This window comes from Eublepharis macularius, chromosome 9, assembly GCF_028583425.1.
Source record: "Eublepharis macularius isolate TG4126 chromosome 9, MPM_Emac_v1.0, whole genome shotgun sequence".
Taxonomy (NCBI): domain Eukaryota; kingdom Metazoa; phylum Chordata; class Lepidosauria; order Squamata; family Eublepharidae; genus Eublepharis; species Eublepharis macularius.
In genome coordinates, this window is record NC_072798.1 from 30,484,671 (window position 1) to 30,500,187 (window position 15,517).

The 15,517-nt window shown below is 41.7% G+C and overlaps 1 protein-coding gene across 2 annotated transcripts in view; it reads left to right on the top strand.

The window, feature by feature from the left end:
- TXNRD1 (thioredoxin reductase 1) overlaps positions 1–15,517 on the top strand; it is a 35,067-nt gene that overhangs the window by 11,503 nt on the left and 8,047 nt on the right. For both annotated transcript variants that reach the window (XM_054989341.1, XM_054989340.1), the window contains 10 exons: positions 893–1,012; positions 1,635–1,777; positions 3,698–3,813; positions 4,812–5,037; positions 8,418–8,510; positions 9,361–9,437; positions 10,874–11,030; positions 11,486–11,593; positions 13,112–13,207; positions 14,154–14,288. In XM_054989341.1, the coding sequence (XP_054845316.1) occupies positions 893–1,012; positions 1,635–1,777; positions 3,698–3,813; positions 4,812–5,037; positions 8,418–8,510; positions 9,361–9,437; positions 10,874–11,030; positions 11,486–11,593; positions 13,112–13,207; positions 14,154–14,288 (1,271 nt within the window). The remainder of the gene's footprint in view (positions 1–892; positions 1,013–1,634; positions 1,778–3,697; positions 3,814–4,811; positions 5,038–8,417; positions 8,511–9,360; positions 9,438–10,873; positions 11,031–11,485; positions 11,594–13,111; positions 13,208–14,153; positions 14,289–15,517) is intronic.

Below are 15,517 nucleotides of genomic sequence, written 5' to 3' on the forward strand. Positions count from 1 at the left end.
TCTATAACCTAGTTCAAAGTGACAAGCTGGACTGAGGAAAGAAGGTGTTTCCTCCCTCTGTTCAGTTCAGGAACCCAGTTGGGTAGTGGGGACAGGGAATAATCTGGAGAACCGGGTTTGATTCCCCACTCCTCCACTTGAAGCCAGCTGGGTGACCTTGGGCTAGTCACAGCTCTCTCAGCCCCACCCACCTCACAGGGTGTTTTGTTGTGGGGATAATAATGACATACTTTGTAAACTGCTCTGAGTGGGCATTAAGTTGTCTTGAAGGGCGGTATATAAATTAAATGTTATTATTATAATATTATTATTATTATGTGTATGCATTTAGTCCAGTTCTATATATTAGCAGAGTGAAGGGGAAAAGCTGTTTTCTTTGGAGGTCTCCCATCTGATTACTAACCAAGGCCAACCCTGCTTAGCTTCCAAGATCTGACAAGATTGGGCTTGCCTGGGCTATCCAGGTCAGGGTAATGGGCACTTAGCTAATATGAATAACTTACGATGTCTTAAATTTTCATGTGTGTGTTTCCCTTATGCTCTGTTTAAAATATTTCACAACACACACACTGCTCAGTAACTTTCTGACTGTACCATAGCTTCCCCTTTCATCTGCAAGATCCACAACAATAGCCCCATGGATATACTCATAAGAAAGAGTCTGAGCCAATTCCCTTGTTAAAGATTCTCCAGAAGCAGACTAATCTGCAGTATCTATTTATTACGTTTTTATCCCACCCTTCCTCCAAGTATATGATTCTCCCTTCCCTGCCAGTCAGTGTTTCTATTGATGATGCACTTGCTTTCTGCATTAAATGCTTGTGTGATCCCATCTATGGGACTCAGGTCGCCATAAATTGTGATATGAAACTTGGTTCGCTTCCTCTCTTAGGTCTTGGAGGAACTTGCGTCAATGTAGGTTGCATACCTAAAAAGCTGATGCACCAGACAGCCTTGCTTGGACAAGCCGTATCTGATGCACCCAAGTTTGGATGGCAGTTGGATCCGAAAGGTACATGGATAGAAATCACCTTTGTCTACTGGATGTGTATGTTGTGCTGCTGTTTAAGGCTTTGTATTGAAGCCTCTTAGGAATGAAGTGATTCAAGTACGGAGGGCACAATTCAAGGTTTTGATGCCATGGCCTGGAATATAATCAAGATTATATTACCAAAAAAGCAGCATACTCATCAGAGCACTTGTGGTTCATTTTTTATATCAGCTCAGAGCATCTCTGTCTTCACAAGCTGAAGTATGTGGGTGCAGTTATCAGACATATTTGTTCATAGCAGAGGCATCACCACTGCAGGACAGATGATATCTGAGCAAATTTAAACTCTGTATGTGCAAGATTTTCCTTTTAAAGAAGTACAACATGAGGACTTGGGCGGTTTCAAAAGATAACGCCACACCACCTGCAAAATACTTTGAGCCACATTTGCTCACATTGTTATCCTTGCAGTGTGTCAGCAGAACTCCACAAACCTTGGAGAATTAAGCTAATTTAAAATATAAGGGGCATAGCAATGAGTTAAGCCAGGTGTGTCTGTTGTTATATAACATGCTAATGGAAAACAAAGGCTGTGGGGAATGAAAGATGCATATATGAAAAGCTGGGTTCTTTTTCTCAACAGTAAACCACAGCTGGGAGACCATGACAGAAGCAGTCCAGAATTACATTGGCTCTCTAAACTGGGGTTATCGGGTATCCCTCCGAGATAATAACGTCACATACGAGAACGCTTATGGAGAGTTTGTCGGGCCACACAGGATTAAGGTACTGGGTCACTGAGCAGGTTATTGTGCTGTTCTCTTTGCCTTACAACCCTCCTTTTTTACTGGAGCAGGGAAGGGAGCAACAGAACTGCTTTAAACGAGAATGTTCTGCTAGAGTTGGTAGTTAAGTCAGAATAGTCCAGTTTTATTGTTAGGCAATTCTAAATGGTTTGCCTTGGATCCCTCTGTATAACAGAAAGCACTTTTAATGGGGCAGAAAGGATTTTTCTCTTGAGCTTCTTCTGCTAAGGGACAGCAGAGGATGAAGGAAGGATAGAGGTCCTCATATTATACCTGGGGCAAGGTATCCTCAGATGCCTGACCAAAAGTGAGTGAGAAGTCCAGCGGCCCTAAGGCCGGGTGTGAATAATCAGTTGTTAAGTCAGGGGAATTCCAGCTGTGGTTGTCCCTCCACTAATCTGAGACTCAGCAGCCTGGGGCTTTTGCAGCCTTCCCTACATCTGCAGCGTAGCCTCTGTGGCCACTTGCTATGGGAGAGGCAAGCGAGCTGCTGCCCCCCCCCCAGCTGCACGCACACTCTCCACAGTAGCAATAGCACCAGCCCACCTGAAGGTTTGCTCCTTATTTTGCTGCTGCTGATGGGAGCTGCAGCTTCTCATCTCTCCTTCTCCTCCTTCCAGCCTCCATACATCTCAGATGGTAACACTACCTTCCAGACCAATAGGTTTGCTGTAGTATTAACTCTTGTGAGCTACAGCCCTCTTTATTTAGAGCATGGGATGTTGCCTTAAGTTGGCAGATAAATATAGAAATAAGTATAGAGAAGAGGGGGATTCAGGGGGTAGCTCTGTGACACCTCTATGCAGAACATGAATGTATATAAGATAAAAAGCCAGATCACTCCAGTGATCCTATACTAGACAGTGATACTACTCTTGCACGGACGTGTGCCGCTGGGCCTTTCCTTACTTACAGACTGTCCCCTAACCCCTCACTAGACTATGGGACAGGGACTCAAACCCAGCTACTGAGTCCCACAACTAACTCAAGTACCATATCCTGTCCACATTCCCACTTGGGCAGCACTGTCATAGGACCAAAGAGCATCGTTTACACTCACCGATACACACATTCCTGTGTGATATATGCCATCACACGCAGTGTTCTTTTGCTGACTACATTGAACGCATAAGTCAATCTCTGTGAAAAGAACTAAACTGAAACAAAGCTGGTGTTCAAATTGGTAACAGTCAGAAATCAGTGAGAGAATGTTTCAGTCTCCCAGGACACTTTGCTGGGAACTTGAAACATGTTGTACTTCAAAAGGAAGCTACAGCAATGAAAGACTGCTGAACTAAAATTTATTATTCAGTCCAAAATTCTATTTGGACTGAATTGGGACTCTGTTTCATTATAGCTGTGAAATAAGGACACAGTGTAGCTAGAAATATGGTATTATTACAGCAAATACTGTTGTGAATTAATCACTCTGTTTTTATCTTGTATCTTGCTGGCTCTGCATATCACAGACTGACTGCTATTCTTTACACTTCACAGCCTTTTGGCTCCACTGACAATAATTTTTCCCCTCTGTGGCCGTGTGTGTACCTGCCTCTGCCAATGAAAGATTATACTTCACACGTCTGATAAAAGAGGCTCTGCTCTTACACCACCATAAATCTGTTCAAGGTGTCTCAAGGCTGTTGCTTTTGCTGAAGCATATGTGGCTCCCCCTCTGCAACTGGTTAGGTAGTGTGAGCCTTCCAAGGCGTAGGGAGCTGGTCTTACTGAGATGTGCAGAGTGGCAGGGAGGGATGGGTTGAATAGCACACTGCATTTTCATTATATAGCCAAATGCCTAACGGGGTGAGAGATAAGGATAGAGTGCATTGTAAGGAATGCATGTTATTCCCAAAGGCTCAGAATAAAAAATGCTGTGCTCTGTTACTTTTATTTACAGACAACAAATAACAAAGGGATAGAGAAGTTTTACACGGCAGAGAGATTTCTGATAGCCACTGGAGAAAGGCCCCGTTATCCAGACATCCCTGGAGACAAGAAATATTGCATCACCAGGTAAAATACAATGCTGAGAAGGGAAAGGAAGAGGCTGATAGCCTCCTACAGAAGTTGGCAGCCCTCAGTAGTGAAGAATTTCCTAGTTGCAAAGAATGTTCCTACCAGAATTTTCCAGCTCAATCACAAGTTGATGGATGACCTTAGGCAAGGTACTTTCTGTAAAATGGATCATTCACACATTACATTTTTAGGTGCACTCTTGACAGGAACAAAAAAGTGAAATATGTATCATGCAGATTTACGTCATGGAATTATGAGTGGTTGCACCCCCCTGTGGCATACATATTCAGTGGTGGATCTAGATTTGTGTCTGTCTGATGTTGAAGAGGCCATATGGTAATGAACTGTCTACCTCTGAAGACAGATTTCTAAAATATTTGGAAAATCAAGGGACTAAAGCTTGTGCCTCATTCATAGCCCCCTGAGTTTTCTTATCAAAGCAGCCATGGGGGGGGCATGAATTGGACTGGACCATAGCGCTGGAGCAGAAGGGGAGTTAACTTTCTCCCTTTCCTCATAGTAATTTCCTTAGGTAAACAGTTCTCCTAAAGCTGCCATTTGCCTCTTTGGGAAGGATGGATCACGGATCACAAGTGTTTCATCTTGGTTGGCCCCAAGGCACTGCGTATGGAGACAGAACAGCATAGAGTGACATACAGCCCTCAACTTCTGTTCCCCAATTGAAAACTGCCATTTTTATTGTAGCAGCACAGTATCAGTGGAGGAGTCCATTCAACCTGCATTCTGTATGGAACTTGCCCTTATTTAGTGTGTTAGTTATGCAGGTAACAGCATTCAGTTCTTGATTAGCCTGCAGAATGGGAGGCATGTTGGCCATGCGCCTTACTGTGTAGGGAGACTCTTACGTTCTCCTTAAGAGTCCCCCCACCAACTCCTTTAATCTTGGTTCATAGTCCAGTTGTATATATTTCCCAGACATAATCATTCCCCTTGTATTTTGTTTCAGTTATTAATTTATTAATATTTCCCCCCAGTGATGACCTCTTCTCCTTGCATTACTGCCCGGGAAAGACATTGGTGGTTGGAGCTTCCTACGTTGCCCTTGAGTGTGCAGGATTTCTTGCAGGCCTTGGTTTAGATGTGACTGTGATGGTGCGCTCCATTCTCCTCAGAGGCTTTGATCAGGATATGGCAAACAAAATAGGGGAGCACATGGAAGAACATGGTATCAAGTTCATTAAGAAATGTGTGCCCACAAAGGTAAGATTTGTTGTTTTTTATCGCAGTGATATGTAATTTTAAAAAGTAGCCTTCATATATATATATATATATATTTTGAAGAAATAAAAATGCTGAGGGGTTAAAATGTGTTCATAAATTTCACCTGTTCCCATAACCTGTATTTGCCTTCGGCATTAATAATTATGTGTTTTAATTTTAAATAAATAAAAAAGAAAACGTTTACCATCAATGAACATGACAATAGAAAGAGTATAACAAGGCAAGTCCCTGCCCCAAGGAGCTTACAAATATACATTTCTGCACAGATACACAACACAGAATTGAGTAGGGATAAATGGGGACAATATACTTTACAGTGCAATCCTAAGGATGTTTTCCTGGGAGTAAGCCCCATTGAATAATCTGAGGCGTATGTCTGAGTAAACCTGCTTTATGTTGCTCCCTTACTTTCAACTGAATATATTTTGACCTAGTTTCAGTAGGGGAAATGTACTAAGGGATTATGCCAAAGCCTTCGTAGATAAGGTGAGTTTTGAGGAGTGACTTGAAGGAGGGTGGGGAAAGTGGCATTATGCAGATTTTCTGCAAGGCAGCTCCCAAGCATATGGGGCAGCAAGAGGAGAAGGATGGAGTCCTCTGAGGGAGCAGGAGACTATTGGACACATGAGGAGAGAAGCTATCAAGATAGGAGAGTGGAAAAAGAAGGGGCAATGAAGTTATGGACAGCTTTCGAAATAAGTTTTGCTGGCTCAAAAGAGAGAGGAAGCTGGTGCAGGGATTTGAGGAGGATTGTCACATAGTTAGACCAATGAAGGAGGTGAAAGAGTTTTGACAGCAGTGTGAGAGCAGAGGTGTGAGGGCTGAGGTATCTGTCTTGTCTCTTGCCTCCCCCTACTCCTTTGGATAAATTAAAATTCTTTCCTTCTCCTGAACTGAATTCTTTCCTTCTCCTGAATTCTTTCCTTCTCCTCAATGATCAGCATGTTTGTGGCATTCAGAAAGCTCTTGCTGAGAAAGGATTAGCGAATGCAGTTTGTGTATGAAATGAATGTATCTTTTTAATGATTAATACATAATTATTTTCCAATGGTGAGGTAATTGTTTTTCAATTTCAGTGAGACATTAAGCCAATGGTTTATAGGTTTTCAGATATTTCAAAACTAGAACATTAACTAGAATAAATCATCTCCTTTTTGTTCTGAGCTCACCAGGAGGTAGGAAAAAAACCGCATGCAGCTTGCTAACTGTATGAGTATTTGTTCTCTTAATAACAAATATGACATTTATCAGGGAAAGAGAGAGAGCAGCATTAAAATCACAGATAATTTTATATTTGGATTTAAGCATAAATTATAGCAACCACTGGGCTGAGAAGAAAGCAAAATGCTTTTGCTTTACTCAAGCCACAATAAACAGGTTATAGTCTGCAGGCACCTTTAGAATTCTGTCACAGGGTGGTAAACACAACCACAAAATGGCTGCTACAGGAGGTGGAGCCAAACACAAAATGTCAGGGAGTGAGATTACATATAACTCTCATAGTAACTGTTTGGCATTTTAGGCAGAAACTCTGTTTAACAGGATGCCTTTTAAAATGAACATACTATTTTAAAGTATTATTTTGCATATGCACAACTTACCTTCAGACATGCAGTGAATATCTTTGTGTGGTGGTGCCAGCTGCTGCTAAAGATCTCCAGTGGTCAGTCAGAAGCTCTTCTGGGCAAAAGCTCCATTGGGCCCCTCCCACTTTCCAAAAACAGTTGCCAGGCACCAGGAAAGGTTTCGGCAGGCACCCTCGTGCCCATGGGCACCATGTTGGAGACCCTGGGTTGTGGTTCATACAGTATCCTTGATCCTGCAAGGTGCCATGGAACCCTGGAATGAGATTAATGTTCTGGGCTGCTGAAAAAAGAAATAAGGAAAATAGAATTGGACCACATGCTGGCTAGGAAGGATGCTTGTGCTGAGCAAAGGGATAACAAAATTACATTTGTAAAAATTCTGCCTGCTGGAAAGCTATTAAAAACACAGGAATCTTTTAAAACTAAGACTTGACACATAAGGGAGGTTAATGGCCTTTCGTGAGAGGAAGTGAATGAGTGTGAAGCATGCAGGTCAAACTAAACATTATGTTTGACTTATTATTTGTTTTGTTTGTTTGTTTGTTTGCTTGCTTGCTTGTTTGTTTGTTTGTTTGTGTCATACAGTTTACAAATACAGTTTACAAAGACATAGCATTAGCAAGGATCCAATACGGAGTTGAAGAATTGCTGAAACAGAACATAATTCTAGGACTGACATTAGACAACATAAAGCACCGTAGTATATAGGAGTACAAATTTAAAGCAACAGATAATATGTAAGGCAACATAGTGGTGAAGTCTATGGTCCCTAACTCATTAGCGAAGCATCTGAGACCCCCTCCCTACAATACTGCCCTCCTACCTGAGTAAAAATCCTTTTTCAATAATTCAATTTTGCATCGTTTGCAGAAAGCCAGGAGAGTGGGGGCTCTCCTGACCTCCTCACACAGGCCGTTCCACAGGGTAGGGGACTTGTAGCCACTGTGTGGACTAACAGATGAATTCTCCATGGGAACTCGGTTATCAAGGACATGAGGTTTTGATTTGGATCAGGACCTTGATGCATGGAAAGCTTGGTTTCCTACCTTTCCTCAGCACCCAGCCCCAAATTGACCAAGAGGATAATATTTGCCCTCCTGGCATCTGTACATGTATTGATAGGCTGCAGGTGTAGCTGCCAGTGGGCCAAAGAGTATTCCTGGAGCTGTTTGGGGTCAGGAAAATGGCTGGGCGGAAGTAGGAATCCCTTGTCCCTGTACACTGCTGTCCCAATCCAAATTAGGGCCCTGTGCGCTTGATAGTTGCAGTCCTTCAGGGAACTTGCAACTGATATCTGACCAGAAGTCTCCATGGCATTCACTCATGAAACAGGAGGTGTTGTTCAGCCCTAAGGACTGCACTTCCATTGATTACCGATCTTTAAAATTATCTTCTTGTTTTAAAAACATGGGCATTTTTACTCCCTATTGGCTGCCTGATTCATATATATAAAGAGGTGTGGGGTTTAAGTTTAATATCAAAGGGGACGTTTGGTTGAGATGAGCTGGACCCTTCCTCACTTTATCTCTCTTTGACCTGTTGTCTCAGGTACTAGTCTTCCAGCCTGGCTCCATTAGAATTTTGAGATAGGGAAGATTCTGCCCCCTTACCACCATTCTTCTTTTGAGACCCTGATTTCAGTGTAAATGAGGGCAGATACAGAAACAACAAATGTGGCAGCCCCCCCCCCCTTGTCAGATCTTCCATGTCAGGTCTACTATTGCCCTTCATATTGTCATACAAAGATAATATTTGAATTTTACAATTTTGTAGATTGAACAGATCGAGGAGGGAATGCCTGGGACACTAAAAGTCACAGCTCGTTATACAGAGAAGCCTGAAATTATTGAAGAAGAATACAACACAGTAAGTAATTTACACAGTTGCTGTGGTTTTCACTAAACAGTGCACTGGCCAGGGCCTTGAGATGCCATTTGTGCACTTGCTAACATAGCCATAGAGCCAGTTCATATGGTCTGTGTTTCTCACATGTAAGTAACTGTGACTGCTTCATAGTGGGACCTGAAGAAGGCTTGCCCTATTCACATGATTGCGGCTTCTGCAAGATGTGCAATTGCAGTTGTGGAAGTGGCTGTCAGCTGTCTCTGGCAGGTTTACCTGACCATTTCACCAGAGATCAGTCCACTGCAGCTACTTGCCTAATGGGGACTGTGTGAACCAGCCTTTCATCATTAATTAGTACTGTGGACCTTGAATTCTGAACCTATTCAACATAATAACCAGTGTCCTGAAAAACACCTACCTAACCGTCTCTCTACACATCACAAAGTACCTAGGGATGCTCAAGTGAACCTTGTTTCACATGCCCCCCTCCAACTTCCCATGCATTCGCTCGCACAATCACACTTCAATTTGCTTCCCAAGAGTACATTCACATGTTCGGTATCAGCTCCTCAGTTGCTAAAAGTATCCTAGTTTCCCCCACTTCCCACATCCATTCATTGAAATGCAGATCTTGACAGTTTCTCACACCTTAAAGAAATGCAAATTGGCAAGTCAAAGGAGCCTTGCAGCGAAAACAGAGCTGGAAGTGCCCAGAGAAAGCGGCATGCACATGCAGTGAGCAAGAACAGCCTGCACGTAAATTGAGGACCACACGTAAAATCCTGTACTTGAGCATCCCCAGGTAATTCACAACGTGTAGAGAGACTGTACGTTTTCAGGAAATAACAACACAAACATGGATGTTTTGCAGGTGTTGCTGGCCATAGGAAGGGATTCATGCACAAGAAAAATTGGCTTGGAGAGAATTGGAGTGAAGATCAATGAGAAGTAAGGCAAAAATCTCTTTGCTGTCTAAATCCTGCACCTGCGTGATTTGCTTTTGCAACCGTGCATAGACTTAAAGGGTTTCATTTTCTGGGGAGACATAAATTTCCTTTCCAGCCAATTTCTGTCGCAGTAAGAAGGAACTGCATAATGGGTATTACGGAACATGCCAAAAGGGCAAACTTAGCAATAATGAAAATGTTAATGGTTCATGTGCTAGCAGTCAACACTCTTGAATTATCTCACTCATGGGATAGAGAAAAATTCTCTACATAGTGGCTGTCGTTGTGAAATGGATATTTTTGTGCTCCATTCTGTCATGAGCTTTGATTGAGTTCCGATGTTATATAAGATATTGTATAAAATGAGAGAATTTGACAGGTGAAGTTTTTCCCCCCTGTCATAGCTCTGTAGTGATGGGGAAAGTTGGCCTTGCAAACTTTCTCCTTCCATCCAGCTATTCAAGTGACAGAGGCCTTGTCATCTTGAACTCGATAAATCCCTACGAGATTTCTTGTATGTACTTTGCTTCTTCCCAAAATAATCTGGAGGCTGGCGGCTTGACAGCCAAAGCTTTTCTCTCAGGTGATTGAATCCATATGGAAAACGCAGGGCTCCTGCTCTCTCTTTGGGTCCCATAACCATCAGCCCCCCACATTTCCCTTGTGTAGCCCTCCACTTCATTGGTGCCAACAACACGGAGTTTCACCTGCTCAGAGACTTTAAGAGATGTTTTTCTTCAGTCTTTCTCAGCAGCCACTCATGTAGTTATTGATTTCATTTATATGACATCTTTTCTCTGGGAGCTCAAGCTGGCAATCTTAGGCTTCAAGGCAGTGTCACATCCAAGCCCTGTCCACTTCCAGATTGGCTTAGCTTTAGCAAGGCTGCTGCATCCGGGTGCCTTGAGACCATCCCTGGAAGCCTCTTTCCTCCAAGCCAGGTGCTTGCCTGCTTCTTAGGGCCAGGCACATGCAAACGTAACACTCCTCCTTCCTGTATTTTTTAAAACCAGCTCAAATCACAGAGGAAATGATGCCCTACTGAAACCTTCCATTTGTGTTAGCCTATTTTCACTTTGAGGGCTGAGTCTTACAATAAGTAAGGGAGAGTACATCTGAGCATATGGAAAGTGTACTTTGTTACCAAAGAACTATAGCTTATTCACCCTTCCACTCACAATTGAGCATGTAGATTTATCTATGGAGCACTTTCCATATATTCAGAGGCACTTCCTCTTACTTATTTTTCCTCTCACTTATTGTAAAATACATCCCTCATACTGAAAGCACACTGAGAGCTACCACAAACTGGAGGTTAAGTCCTGCTTAGGAGGGTTCTTTCCCTGACCTGCAGAACAAATAATTTTAACAGGAGATTGACATTTCAAATCCACTCCTTGCTTAAATTCGTTTTTCCCCCTTGACAACAACTTGTAGAACAGGAAAAATCCCTGTCAATGATGAAGAACAAACGAATGTACCTTATATCTATGCCATCGGTGATGTATTGGAAGGCAAGCCGGAACTCACACCGGTGGCGATTCAAGCGGGTAGGCTGTTGGTACGGAGGCTTTATGGCGGATCGGCTGTAAAGGTAAGTGAGAAGTTATCCTCAATTGTTATCACTGTAACTTGTGAATATTGTGATTCTCATATTAAACGGGCATCCATAATGAATTGCTCAGGCAGTCATGAGCTCCTTCTTGACACACAAAAATAGAGCACAGTTTTGTGTGCCAGTTCTCACTGGATACAGAGGCGGAATAGCAACCTATCCCTTGACACTGAAACTAATGCAAGTGGTGTTCCACCACTCCACAATCTTTCATTTATGTCATTGGGAGTGTCAGTAGTCAATAAGATTTCCCATTAGTTTTTCATGTGTATTTTTGCATTCTTACGGATTTTAAAGCCAGCTGTATCATTTCTCCCCTCCTAATCCAAATTGGATCAGTGATTCAATACCCATGGTTTTATTGCTGACACTCTTGACATCCCAGTGGTTCTGAAAACAGTGACATTGATACAAAAATTCTCTGCCCCTGACAGTGTGACTATGTGAATGTTCCAACCACAGTATTCACCCCACTGGAATATGGAGCCTGTGGTTACTCAGAAGAAAAAGCCATAGAGAAATTTGGAGATGACAACATTGAGGTACTTCAAAAATTCTGTATAAAATGTACTTTTGTGGCTTATTTCCTGCCCTATTTTGGATTTGAACCTCGGATTTTGTCTTTAAACTTTTAGCTATTGACAGCAGTTGGAGGTGGGGATAGAAATCTTTGTTCTAGCAAAGTTATTAGGTAAAAAACGGGAATGGCTCCCTCCATTGCACTCCCCTGCTCTACATTCCCACCAAAGAATCTTTCCATACTATATATGCTCAACTTTACTGACATAAATAGGAGACCTATCAGTGGGAAGTTCTGATGGAGCAGAGGTCTGCAGCTAGGATTTGATCAGGCTTTGTCCTTTCACCTATGAAAAATCCTCCCACATGCCTTTTCCCTACAGAAAAGAAAATCATAGCAAGATTGCTTGTGTATACAAGCCTCTGAACTTTCTCGACACCCTACCCAAATCCATTGTCTTCTATCATGACCGCATCTAGCATTAATCACCAAGTAGTTGAACATAAGAAGAGCTCTGCTGGATCAGACCAGTGGTCCATCTAGTCCAGCATCCTGTGGCACGCAGTGGCCAACCAGTAGCCCTTGAGGGCCAACAAACAGGGCATAGAGGCCAGTTCCCTCCCCTGATGTTGCCTCCGAGAAATGGCTTTCAGAGGTTTAGTAGGAATCAAGGTTCCCTTAACTCACCAAAACTAGTAACCATTGATGTTGTACATTTCATTCTATTAATACAAAGGGATGCAGAACCAACTCTCCTTCACATATGATTCAGTTATTTTCTGTGGCCTTCAGCCAGGTCCACTGTAGTTGGAGAACCAAGAGCCCTCTAACACCCTGTATAATAGCAGTAGACCTAGGTACCAGTGGTCAAAAATGAATGGATAATGGATGTGAGCACACAGAGGCAGGCAACTATCTGCATTCCTATTGCATGGACACATAACAGTCACATTACAAGATTTGAGAAAGCAAAAATGCATTTTCTAGGGTTTCTGCCTAATAAGTAGAATTCAGCCTCTCACCTATTATTATTGTTTTTGTTGTTTAATATTTATTTATTTCATTTATACCCCGCCTTTCCACCCAGTGGAAACCCAAAGCAGCTTACAGTGTTCTCTCTCACAACTACAACCTTGTGAAGTAAGTTAGGCTGAGAATGTGTGACTGGCCCAGGGTCACCCAGCGAATTTTCATGGCAGAATGGGGGTTCAAACCTGGGCCTCCCAGATCTTATTCTAACCACTACACTGGCTCTCATCGATCTGTTGGCCATATTTCTGTGTGCATTTACTTGATCCGCATCTGACTAATACTGATATGGCCCTGCCTGGAGTATTCTGAAATCTTTAAATGCAAAAATTATGAATGCTCCTGATTTTTATGGAGAAGTTCCTCTTGATCATTGTTGACATTTGTTCCGAGTTAGAAATTAATGACCACTATTAAATCTTGATCTGCATCTGTAATTTTGTTAGCCGCCATACTGTCTTCCAGTTACTTAAAATCTACATGAATATTAATGTTTTCTTTGTGTTTCCAGGTTTATCACAGTTATTTCTGGCCACTGGAATGGACTCTCCCAGCCCGAGATAACAATAAATGCTATGCAAAAATCATTTGCCATATTCCAGAGAAGGTAATCACATTGTGCATAAAATGCTAGGTTGTTTTGGGAGTTGTCATCATCATAGAAGAGAGAGAAGTTTTTTATGTTCGTTTTTACATACTACATAAAAGTGTTCTAAAATTATACTTACAGTGCTTACAGAACTTGTGTCACTTTTATACATCTAGTTTGTAGCAAAAATGGTAAGATTCCCTTTGAATGAGGATAAAACTGTTGCTGTCACTTTGATGGACTTGAATGCTGTCTGAAAGTATTAGCTGGTTAAAAACCATCCACACATCCAGCTCTAAATTACAGCGTCTTTCTGAACTGTTTCATAATATCTTGGCTGGAGTTCATTTATTAAATAGCATATCTTTCTTTTGCATTTGCTCTTACAGCAAAATCCACTTAAAGGGGCGTTCATGCCCAATGTTTAATCTTGTAATAAAGAGTCATAAACCCTGCTTAGTCTATCAGATGTACATAACAGGCCACAGTTTGGACATAAATCCCACTTAGTCTGCTACTTGCATCCTTTCTTGCCCCCAAGCACAATGCCCAGCTGCTATCCCAAGCTCCTTTGCACTGCCAGGTTACTGGCAAAGCCTCACTACGTAAGCAGCTGTCTTTATTTGTTTGGGGATGTATTAGTTAATTTTATCATTAATTTAGGAAATGTTTTTTACTACCTTCTCAAGAGTCCTGCCTGGGGCATCTTACAAGTAAAAATAAGGCATAAAATCATCATAAATGATCAATATAAGAATAAAACAAACCATGTAAAAACTGGATTAAAACATCTGGTATCCAGATAGAAAAAATTGTTTGCATATCCATTCTTTTAAGGAGTAACCAGTCATTAGGCAATCTAAAGAAAATCATTTTATTTGTATTTATTTCATTTATATACTGCTTCTCTTCAATTAAAATGATAGTTTCAGGCTGCTTGAATCAGGTTGTTGTTCTTCTTCAGGAACGCGTTATTGGTTTTCATGTGCTTGGTCCAAGTGCTGGAGAAATCACCCAAGGATTTGCAGCAGCCATAAAATGTGGAATGACAAAAGAAGTGTTGGACAGCACAATAGGAATTCATCCAGTCTGTGCAGAGGTGTGTATTCAGAGAACTGGTTTTCAGAAAGCTTTGTTTGTTCAAATAGAATGGTTTCCTCCAGGGACTAGAGAATGGAAGCGATAGTCTGCCTCATCGCTATTTTGCATCCTGTTCCTGTGAGCTGCTGCCCTGAGATAGCAGGGATTGCAGGTTCAGTAGCAAAGGGCCAATGGATTCATATTGGCGCAACCATCACTTTCAGACCCACTACTATAAATAAATTCTGGAGGGGTAGTCAGATGTGTTTATTTCAATGCCCCCCCCCATAAACCAGGAAGTCTTTGATCTTGGTGTGGTATACTAGCAGCGAAGGAAGAGAGCATGCAAGCCAAACAATAAACAAGTCAGTATCATCACTAAAAAACTCCCATTTGTGACATTTGAATCGAACCTGAGTAGAATCATTTTTACAGTAAGATGTTGCATGGGTGGTGCAGAGAAGAAAATTTCGTAGATATTTGAATGCAAAGACGATTGTCTTTAATTTTAAGTATTAAATCAAGGATGGAAGAAGAATACGGTTTTTAAAAATCCAAATCTTTAAAAGATCCAGAGAGCTTCCTGAATCTTTCCTGGTAATTTATTCTTTTATACAACAGAATTAATAACAAAATACCTAATTTACAGGGATACACTTATTTTGTGAAGATTTCTCAGTACAGCTTTATTGTGGTGAACAAGCCAAAGATTGAAAGGGGACAAAGGCTTCATGAAAATAATTACAGCTATTTAGCTGGCATTCTTTTAAAAATGGTGTTTGGAATTTTTATATTTTAAGACGATATGTGTATACGACTGTCCCTGAATACAGAGCAAAGCGCTCAGGTGCTTGTTTCCTGCAAGAACTTTGAGTTTATTTGCATGGCTAGCATGTACAGCTGCTCTGTTCTGCTCTCCGTTTATTTTCCCTTAGAGATGACTTTGATGCCAACTAATTACAGTTGCTTTGAACCGTTTATACTGAAGTGGATTTGATTTCCTGTAATCTGCCTACCTATAGTTCTTTGTCTGCAAAACAAGGCTATCGGCTTTCTGATAAACCTTGACTAAAGGCAACGTACCAGACTTCCTTTTATTTGCTGTTTATCCTGAACTGCTTTTCACTTGGCTCCAAAACATCATATAAAACAGTGATTGCTTTATCGTACATGTTAGACCCAGCTTCTGTGAAAGCCCTCTGTAGCTGGCAAACAGCAAGTCTCCTAGTGGTGCAGAGTCTCTCTGCA